The following is a 10,000-nucleotide window of genomic DNA, read 5'->3' as shown; positions in this document are numbered from 1 at the left end:
GGCAGGCATGGGGATTCAAACCACCACCATCCTTCAGGATGTAAGGCAGACGCCCTACCTCCATGCTATCTCTCCGGCCATGCCAGGGGCTATTTCTGAGTATCCCATGTGGTTCCCTGAAAGCTGCAAGGAGTGATCCCTGAGCACAGAGCCAGGAGTGATTTTCTTTTTTTTTTTTTTGGGGGGGTCACACCCGGCGGTGCTCAGGGGTTACTTCTGGCTTTCTGCTCAGAAATAGCTCCTGGCAGGCACAGGGGACCATATGGGACACTGGGATTCGAACCAACCACCTTTGGTCCTGCATCGGCTGCTTGCAAGGCAAACACCGCTGTGCTATCTCTCCGGGCCCAGGAGTGATTTTCAAGCACAGATGGATGTGACCCTTCTCCCAATTTTTTTTTTTTTTTTTTTTGGTTTTTGGGCCACACCCGTTTGACGCTCAGGGGTTACTCCTGGCTATGTGCTCAGAAATCGCCCCTGGCTTGGGGGGGACCATATGGGACGCCGGGGGATCGAACCGCGGTCCATTCCTTGGTAGCGCTTACAAGGCAGACACCTTATCTCTAGCGCCACCTTCCCGGCCCCCTTCTCCCAATTTTTAAAAAAATAATAAACCAGGGGTCAGAAAGATAGCATAGAGATAGGGCATTTGCCTTGCATGCAGAAGGACAGTGGTTTGAATCCCAGCATCCCATATGGTCCCCCGAGCTTGCCAGGAGCGATTTCTGAGCATAAAGCCAGGAGGAACCCCTGAGCGCCTCCGGGTGTGACCCAAAAACCAAAAAAAAAAAAAAAAAACTAAAAAACTAAACCAACTTTCTTGGGGCCAGAGGGGTAATCCAGGGTTTAAGGCACTCAATTTGCATGTGGTCAACCCCAGTCTGACCCCAAGCACCACAGGGTCCCCCAGAGAATCGCCAGGAGCAGCTTAGAGACCCCTGAGCAGGGCTGGGGTGACCTGGATGATCCCAGTTCCAAAGGGCCAGAGCAGTGTTACGGAGGACGTGCTCGATGCCCTGCCCCCTTCAGCCTTCTTTCTAGAATGTTTGTGCGGCAGAGAGCAGCGTAAGGAAAGAGCAAAAAGAAAAGCTGTCAAAGGGGCCTGTTTCCAGAAAAACACAAGGCAATTGGGACGGGGGGCATTTTCAGTTATTAAAGAATTTGCAAAGAATATAAATGCATGTTTTTCCCAGCAAGTTATACAAATGAAAAACAAATGCTTAAAAAAATCAACATTGGGAGCCGGAGAGATAGCACAGCGGTTGTTTGGTTGTTTGCCTTGCAAGCAGCCGTCCCAGGACCTAAGGTGGTTGATTCGAATCCAGACATCCCATGGTCACCCCCCCCCCCCCCGCCTGCCAGGAGCTATTTCTGAGCAGATAGCCAGGAGTAACCCCTGAGCACCGCTGGGTGTGGCCCAAAAATCAAAATCAAAACAAAACAAAAAATCAACATTGGGGGCCGGCGAGATGGCGCTAGAGGTAAGGTGTCTGCCTTGCAAGCGCTAGCCAAGGAAGGACCGCCATTTGATCCCCCCCCACCCCCGTCCCATATGGTCCCCCCAAGCCAGGGGCAATTTCTGAGCGCTTAGCCAGGAGTAACCCCTGAGCATCAAATGGGTGTGGTCCGATAAAAACAAAAACAAATAAATAAATTAAATCAACATTGGTAGTTAGTCACAGGGAAATGCAAATCCTAACCACACTGGGCTGTCTTCTTTTTTTTCTTCTTTTGTGTTTATGGGCCACACAAGGCCACGATCAGGGATTACTCCTGACTCTTTGCTTAGAAATTGCTCCTGGCAGGCTTGGGGGACCCTATGGGATTCCGGGGACCAAACGTGCAAGGCAAGTTCCCTCCCTGCTGTTCCCAACACAGAGAATTTTTTTTGTTTTGTTTTGTTTTTGGGCCACACCTGGCAGCACTCAGGGGTTACTCCTGGCTATCTGCTTGGAAATAGCTCCCGGCAGGCTCGGGGGACCCTATGGGACTCCGGGATTTGAACCAACCACCTTAGGTCCTGGATGAGCTGCTTGCAAGGCAAACACCGCTGTACTATCCCTCCAGCCCCAATTTTTTTCTTTTTATTTCTTTTTTTTTTTTTTTTTTAATTTTTAGGTCACACCCATCGGTACTCAGGGGCTCCTCCTGGCTCTGTGCTCAGAAATCACTCCTGGCAGGCTGGGAGTGAGGGGGCAGGTCCATCTCAGGCTGGCCACGTGCAAGGCAAACGACCTACTGCTGTGCTATCGCTCCGGCCTGTTGAAAAACATATTAATTATTGAGTCCTGGATGGAGGTGCATGGTAATGAGATGGATGGGTGGACCTTTCTTTGCCTGTCAAGGCCATGCACCTGCAACCCCTTCCTTCTAGCCGGTGGGTCTTAGGGTGGCGCGAGGAAATGATCCAAAGACAGGTTTCAGGAGACATGAAGCTTTATTCAAGGCACTAGCCAACACGTGTGGCTCCTCAACTTTAAAACCTTTTAAGCCAGCTCCATTAAGTAGCCCTGCATTCAAGCCTGTCTCTTCTTCCATCCTGCTTCCTGAATCTCCTGAATCCCTCTCTCAATCCTTGAATACCTCAGGCAATCCTTTTGTTACCTTCCAAAGACCCCTCCCAGAAATGGGCTGGTTTTACCATCAGGTAAGGTTATGCAGGAAGATGGAGGTGGGGTGACACCCACGGGCCCAACACAGAATTTTCTTCGTGTTTTGTGGAGTGAAAGAGGCTAGACAAGATGCCACACCATCTGATTCATATTTGTGACTTGTGTGCAAAAGAAAACAAACACACACTTGCGTGAACTTACAGAGGACCACAGGCTGCTGGAGATGGGGCCGGGTGGGGCTGATGACAGAGGAGGGGGTGGGTAGGTGTCTGCTTTGAGGAGGGGCATTGTTTTGTCCCTTGAAGGTGAAGAATGGCGCATGACTAAGTTTTATAAATTTCCAGAACTAGATGGAGAAAAGGGTAGATTTCTTTTTCTGGGCCGCACTGGCAGTATGCAGGGGTTACTCTGCTCTGTGCCCAGGCGCCATTTTTAGAGATGCTCTGAGGAGCCTATGGGAGGCCAAGGATTGGATCCGGGTTGGCAACATGCAAGGCAAAGGCACGTTGGCAATCCCCACTGTGCAATCACTTGGGCCCCCAAAGAGAGGATTTGGTTCCTGTAAGCTCTAATTTTTTGTTTGTTTGTCTTTGGGTCACACCCGGCAGCGCTCAGGGGTTCCTCCTGGCTCTATGCTCAGAAATCGCTCCTGGTAGGCTCGGGGGACCCTATGGGATGCCGGGATTTGAACTGTTAGAACTACAAAAATGGAAGTGAGTCAATCAGTGAATTTCTGGAGGTTGCTTTATTCAGGCGTGCACAAAAAGTTGTCTCGACCCCCGAGTTCAGGGAAGAGCAGGTCTTTATACCTTTCAGGTCATTCCATTACATCTTAGTCAGTTACACAAAACTACAAAAAGTGATATTTTTTTTTTTTTTTTGGTTTTTGGGCCACACCCGTTTGATGCTCAGGGGTTACTCCTGGCTATACGTTCAGAAATAGCTCCTGGCTTGGGGGGACCATATGGGACACCGGGAGATCGAACCGTGGTCCATCCTACGCTAGTGCTTGCAAGGTAGACACCTTACCTCTAGCGCCACCTTCCTGGCCCCTGGGTGATATTTCAACATTCCACAGGTTTACATAAATTCTAATATACACCTCTCGGTCCTCTTCTCTAATGGGGGCAGAGGTGCCTGGAGGTGCCTGGAAACCTAGGAGCAGCAGGACAACGTCAGCCGCCTTTAGCATCAGGGGGCCCTAGGAATAGTAATGATTGGGCCCGGAGAGATAGCACAGCAGCCGATCCAGGACCAAAGGTGGTTGGTTGGTGTCCCATAGGGTCCCCCGTGCCTGCCAGGAGCTATTTCTGAGCAGACAGCCAGGAGGAACCCCTGAGCACCGCTGGGTGTGGCCCAAAAACCAAAAAAAAAAAAAAATAGTAATGAATGGCTTTGTTACTTCTTCTGGGCCAGAGGTGCCTGAGGCAGCAAATCTTAGAAAGCAAAAGCTGGGGTTGGAGAGATAGCATGGAGGTAAGGCATTTGCCTTTCATGCAGAAGGATGGTAGTTCGAATCCCGGCATCCCATATGGTTCCCTGTGCCTGCCAAGGGCGACTTCTGGGCATAGAGCCAGGAGTAACCCCTGAGTGCAGCCAGGTGTGACCCAAAAACAAAAAACAAAAAACAAAAAAAAAAGCAAAAGCTAACAGCGCAGTTATTTCTTGTTAAAACTATACAACTACTAAGAACTTCAACACTTCATATAAAACTACTTATACAAGTTTTGTTCAGAATCACTGTCCTTCTGCATGCAAGGCAAATGCTTTACCTCCATGCTATCTCTCCAGCCTCTGTAAGCTCTAATTTAATAAGTTTGACCCTCAAAAGCAAGAGAGTATGGAGTTATAGCGCAGGGTAGGGTATTTGCCTTGCATGCATGAGACCTACCTAGGATGGACCCCAGTTCGATTTCCCAGCATCCCATATGGTCTCTCATGGGCAATTTCTGAGTGTACAGCCAGGAGTAACCTCTGAGTACCACCGGATGTGGCCCACCCACCCTACAAAAAAAAAAAAAGCGAGAGCACAGGCTTTGCATGAAGAAGTCAAGGTGAATCCCTCACACCCCAGGGCCCCCAATCACCACTAAGAATTATGCCTCTCACCTCCTCAAACACTACCAGATATTTATTACTAGAAAGTGAACAAAAAAATAAGCAGAAGGAGCCGGAGAGATAGCATGGAAATAAGGTATTTGCCTTGCATGCAGAAGGACGAGGTTCGAACCCCGGCACTGCCGGGTGTGACCCCCCAAAAAAAAATCAGGAAAAGCTAAAAAGCCACATTCCTGCCTCAGTTCTTTTTTGGTTTTTGGGCCACACCCGGTGATGCTTAGAACACAAGGGCTACTCCTGGCTACGCACTCTGAAATCGCTCTGGGCAGGCTTGGAGGACCCTATGGGGTGCTGGGGGATAGAATCACGGTCCGTCCTAGGTCAGCCGCTTGTGCCGTTGCTCTGGACCCTGCCTCAATTCTTTTTTATTGTGGGGCTACATCAGCGGGGCAGTGTCTGGAAGACACTGGGACCCCAGGGAGCAGTGCTCAGGGGACCAAGTGCTGCAGGCACCAAGCCCAGGCCTTGGGCATGAAAGCATGTAATATTCGACCAATGCCTGACCAAATATTTCTAGAACATCACTTGTGGTAGTAAATAGGATTTACTACAGAGCCAGGAGGCAAATGGTCAAATGCAGACAGGAAAGTGAATGGTATGTCCAGTCCCAGTCACGGAGCCCAGCAGCTCAAGGCAACGGGTTCTGGGTTCCAACTGGCCACGGGGAGCTGGGTCGGCTGCCCAGAACCAGGGGGCAGCATTTGCTTTGCACTTCGGAGAAGGGAAGGAAAATTCAGGAAAGGATTGAAATGTCTCAAGGGCTTTGGCAGAAACTCTCTTCTGAATCCTTTTACCTTTACTCCCCTCGATTTTGGGGACCTCCAAGAGGTGTCCAGGGGACCCAGGGCAACTCTTGATGTCTTGATCACTTGGACGAGGAGACACTGCTCTTGAGGCCCTGAAGTGTGGCCCCTCTGGGGTGCTCAGGACCCCAGAGATCTTGGTATAGGGAGAGAGGGAAGGAGGAAGGAAGGAAGGAAGGAAGGAAGGAAGGAAGGAAGGAAGGAAGGAAGGAAGGAAGGAAGGAAGGAAAGAAGGAAGGAAGGAAGGAAGGAAGGAAGGAAGGAAGGAAGGAAGAGGGCCCGGAGAGATAGCACAGCGATCCAGGACCAAAGGTGGTTGGTTCAAATCCCGGTGTCCCATATGGTCCCCTGTGCCTGCCAGGAGCTATTTCTGACCAGACAGTCAGGAGTAACCCCTGAGCATCGCCGGGTGTGGCCCAAAAACAAAAAACAAAAAACAAAAAAACAAAAAAAAAAAGAAGAGAGAAAGAAAGAAAGAAAGAAAGAAAGAAAGAAAGAAAGAAAGAAAGAAAGAAAGAAAGAAAGAAAGAAAGAAAGAAAGAAAGAAAGAAAGAAAGAGAGAGAGAGAGAGAAAGAGAGAGAAGAAAGAAAGAAAGGAAGGAAGGAAAGAAAGAAAGAGAGAGAGAAAGAAAGAAAGAAAGAAAGAAAGAAAGAAAGAAAGAAAGAAAGAAAGAAAGAAAGAAAGAAAGAAAGAAAGGAAGGAAGGAAGGAAGGAAGGAAGGAAGGAAGGAAGGAAGGAAGGAAGGAAGGAAGGAAAGAAAGAAAGAAAGAAAGAAAGAAAGAAAGAAAGAAAGAAGAAAGAAAGAAAGAAAGAAAGAAAGAAAGAAAGAAAGAAAGAAAGAAAGAAAGAAAGAAAGAGAGAGAGAGAGAGAGAAAGAAAGAGAGAGAAGAAAGAAAGAAAGGAAGGAAGGAAAGAAAGAAAGAGAGAGAGAGAAAGAAAGAAAGAAAGAAAGAAAGGAAGGAAGGAAGGAAGGAAGGAAGGAAGGAAGGAAGGAAGGAAGGAAGGAAGGAAGGAAGGAAGGAAGGAAGGAAGGAAGGAAGGAAAGAAAGAAAGAAAGAAAGAAAGAAAGAAAGAAAGAAAGAAAGAAAGAAAGAAAGAAAGAAAGAAAGAAAGAAAGAAAGAAAGAAAGAAAGAAAGAAAGAAAGAAAGAAAGAAAGAAAGAAAGAAAGAAAGAAAGAAAAGAGACGGAGGAAGGGAGGGAGGATGGGAGGGAGGGAGGGAACAAGTAAGAAAGTTCTCAGGCAGCTGGATTTTTGCTTTTTTTGCTGTTTACTTCCTGAGCAGGGCTTGGAGTTCTGGGGTCAGACCTAGGTCTGTGAGTGCCAGGCAAGTTCCCTGTTTGTTGGCCTATTGCCATTGCCTCCCCAGAGAAATTGCTCAGCTAGCACAGGAAGGCCCCCAGTAAGCCAGCAGCTCCCCCGGAGCTAAACAAAGTGCAGAAGTTTGGCAGGACACTGTGAGGATGACTTCCAGGTGCTCCAGGGACTGATGACAGGCTTAACCTTAAAGATTTGCTAACAAGGGACCAGAGAGATAGCACGGAGGTAAGGCATTTGCCTTTCATGCAAAAGGACAGTGGTTCGAATCCTGGCATCCCATATGGCCCCCCAAGCCTTCCAGGAGTGATTCCTGAGCCTGGAGCCAGGAGCGACCCCTGAGCACTGCCAGATATGATCAAAAATCCAAAAACGAATTTTTTTTTTGCTAACAAATGGGGCTGGCCAGGGTGTGGGGAGGAACCCTGGACAGTGTTGAGGGTTGGAGGGGGGAAAATTGCAGCTTGGTGCTCTCATTCCAGTGCTCACTCCAGAAATCAAGCAGGGCTGGAGAAGGCGCTCAGTGGAGAGGGAAAGTAGGAGGTGCCGGGTCTCGTCCCTGGAGCCCCCAAACAAACACTCTGTTTCAAACTGCAAAGAACCCAGACTACAGGCCCCAGGAAATCCTTGGGAGGACCAGGCAGGAATCACTTCTCCGAAATTTCAGCACAGCCCTTGTGATTGTGATTCTTGTGATCCTGTGACCACCCTGGAGAGATCCTGCTTCTCCAGACTTCCCCCCAAAACTCTAGCCCTGAGCCCGGCTTGTAGGAAGAGTACAAGGGCTGGAGCCTTCCTTGTCTTGTCTCCCATTTCCCCTAACTCTGCCCTACTGCCTGCTTTCAGCTTGTTTTGGGGCCATATCCAGCGGCATTCAGGGGTTCTCCTGGCTCTGTGTTCAGGAGTCACACCCAGCAGGCTTGGGAGACCATATGGGATGCCGAGGTTCAAACCCGGGTGCAAATGACCTTCCCACTGTGCGGTTGCTCTGGCCTCGCCATCAGTGCTCCCTCGCCATCTCTTCCAGCTGCAGCGGGTCTGGCTGGCACAACCCAGAGCGTCACAGGTCAGGGCCAGCAGGTGTAGGGCAAGGTCTCCCGAGGGCCCTGAGCCAAAGCTGCCTCATCTGGGCCACACCACAGGCAGCAGCTGGGCTGACCTGTCTGCCCGAGAGGCCTCACATCCCGCCCAGGATAGAGGTCACTGTCCCCCTTCTTCCTTCTTCAGATAAGGCTTCCCCCCTCTCGGTGAGTTGGGGTTCAGATAGAGAAAGCCCACCTGTGTGGAACCCCCAAGAAACCCCAGAAACAGGATGACACACAGGACTGGCAGTAGTTGGTGTCCTGGTGGAAGAAACCAGTGTCCTGGGGGAAACTGAAGTGCACAGAACCAGGAAGAAGCCCTGAGAGTCCCCTGAAGAGCCACGTTCTTGAGGAGATTGGTCGGGGTTTGGTTCCCACATAGCTCCCAGACAGGAAAGGCAGTTCCCATTCCTCTGTCCCATTAAGACAGGGGGAACAGTTCCAGTTGTAGAGATCCACGGGAAATAATCCACACGGTGAAGAAGTTCAAGAATGGGTTCAGGAAATCCAGCGCTCAAGCCAGGAATTCAACTACCCAAGCTTTCTGCTCCTAAGATGGAGCGCACCTCATTGGAGGAAGCCCGAAGTATGAGCCCCTGCCTGCCTGGACCCCTGCTCTTATTGACAAGAGTCAGGTCCCACCCTAAGATTCAAGAGGAATACCAAGTAGGGAATAATCCAATGTACTATCACCAGATCACACCCTAGGGTGGAGTACAATTATTGATTAGCGAAGCATCAGTAACCCAACAGACCCCCAGTGTCTTTGTTTTGGCCTGAATTTTGGGTCACACTTGGCAGTATTCGGGGCTTCCTCCTGGCTCAGCATTCAGTTATGCTCCTGGTTGGCTCGGAGGAAGGCCCTATGGGATGCCAAGATCCAACTGGGTGGGCCACGTACAAACGTCCTCCCCGCTGTGCTGTCTCTCTAGCTTCTTCATCTGTCCACTGTCCATACCCATCACTGTCCCCATTTCACAGAAGTGGAGATGGAAGCTGGAGCCAACTCAAAATCCAGCCCCCAGGCCCGTGCCCCAGTCCTTGGGGACACAACCCTTTGACCTAAACACAGCTACATGCTCACGGTGCTGACAGGGAGCCCCCAAACCGAGGAACAGTGAGTCCAGTCTGGCCCCGAGCACTGGGATGGTGGAGTCACAGCCAGGCGGAGGGGTATTGACTCCTCCTGCCCTCCCTCCCTCCCCAGGCCAGCAGTGGCCTTGGGCAAGTCTCCCCTGACCCACTCCCAGCTCCCCTCCCCCAGCTGACCGGCACTGCCCTGTCCCCTCACCGCGGCTGGATCAGAGGCCAGGGACTGTCCCATCGGGCTGGTAGGCGGTAGAGGGCGGGACTGGCCCGGCCTATATACACTGCCCAGCTCCCCTGCCCCGGCTCGGCTCCCTCCGGTACCGCCAGCAACTGGTTCGGTCAAGATCAATCATGGTAAGTGTCAGCCAGGCCAGGGACCGGCTGCCAGGAGATGGGGCTCCTAGAAACGTTGGGCTCTGAGCTGTCCTTTCCTGGGGCCTAACTGTCCCTTTCTGTCTCTTTAGACGTCTTACAGTGACAAAGGACAGAAGGTGAGTGGTTGTGAATGGGGAGGTCACAGGGGTGTGGTGGTTGAGGATGTGGGGGGTGGCAGGGTGCCTGCCTGGCATGTGTGGGGCCCTGAGTTGGAGCCCCAGCATCTTGGAACTTCTGAGCACCCCCGAGACACAGTGAGAGAAGGTGTTGGTCCCTGGGGCTGCCTCTGCTCATCCCCCGAGGAAACTCTCCTCAGACCGCACCCTTGTCTGTGGCCACCCATACCCAGCCCCAACCCCGCTCCCCCCCCCACCCAAACCTCTTTCGGCTGGCCCGGGGCTTGGGTTTTCTAAATTCTGGGGCAGAGGTCAGAAGTAGTGGGGCTCAGGGACCCCTCTCCCCGGGACTTAGCCTGGCCCCATTTCTATTCTGCAGCCCGAAAGAGGCCGCTTCCTCCACTTCCACTCGGTTACCTTCTGGGTTGGCAATGCCAAGCAGGTACGGTGGGGACAAGGTGCGGGATCAGAGGGCAGGCCGGCAGCCA

The 10,000-nt window shown here is 51.1% G+C and overlaps 2 protein-coding genes across 2 annotated transcripts in view; both read left to right on the top strand.

The window, feature by feature from the left end:
* CLIP1 (CAP-Gly domain containing linker protein 1) overlaps positions 1 to 7,737 on the top strand; it is a 315,265-nt gene extending 307,528 nt beyond the window's left edge. The window contains exon 26 of the mRNA XM_049767747.1: positions 7,727 to 7,737. The gene's annotated coding sequence lies outside the window, so the exon portion shown is untranslated. The remainder of the gene's footprint in view (positions 1 to 7,726) is intronic.
* Positions 7,738 to 9,341: 1,604 nt separating this feature from the next.
* Positions 9,342 to 10,000, top strand: part of HPD (4-hydroxyphenylpyruvate dioxygenase) — a 6,992-nt gene continuing 6,333 nt past the window's right edge. Inside the window, exons 1-3 of the mRNA XM_049767896.1 lie at positions 9,342 to 9,375; positions 9,486 to 9,512; positions 9,892 to 9,954. Coding sequence (XP_049623853.1) covers positions 9,373 to 9,375; positions 9,486 to 9,512; positions 9,892 to 9,954 — 93 coding nt within the window. The 5' untranslated portion in view covers positions 9,342 to 9,372. The remainder of the gene's footprint in view (positions 9,376 to 9,485; positions 9,513 to 9,891; positions 9,955 to 10,000) is intronic.

Source organism: Suncus etruscus, chromosome 2 (assembly GCF_024139225.1).
Source record: "Suncus etruscus isolate mSunEtr1 chromosome 2, mSunEtr1.pri.cur, whole genome shotgun sequence".
In the NCBI taxonomy this organism is placed as follows: domain Eukaryota; kingdom Metazoa; phylum Chordata; class Mammalia; order Eulipotyphla; family Soricidae; genus Suncus; species Suncus etruscus.
This window is presented reverse-complemented; position numbering and strand designations above follow the sequence as displayed.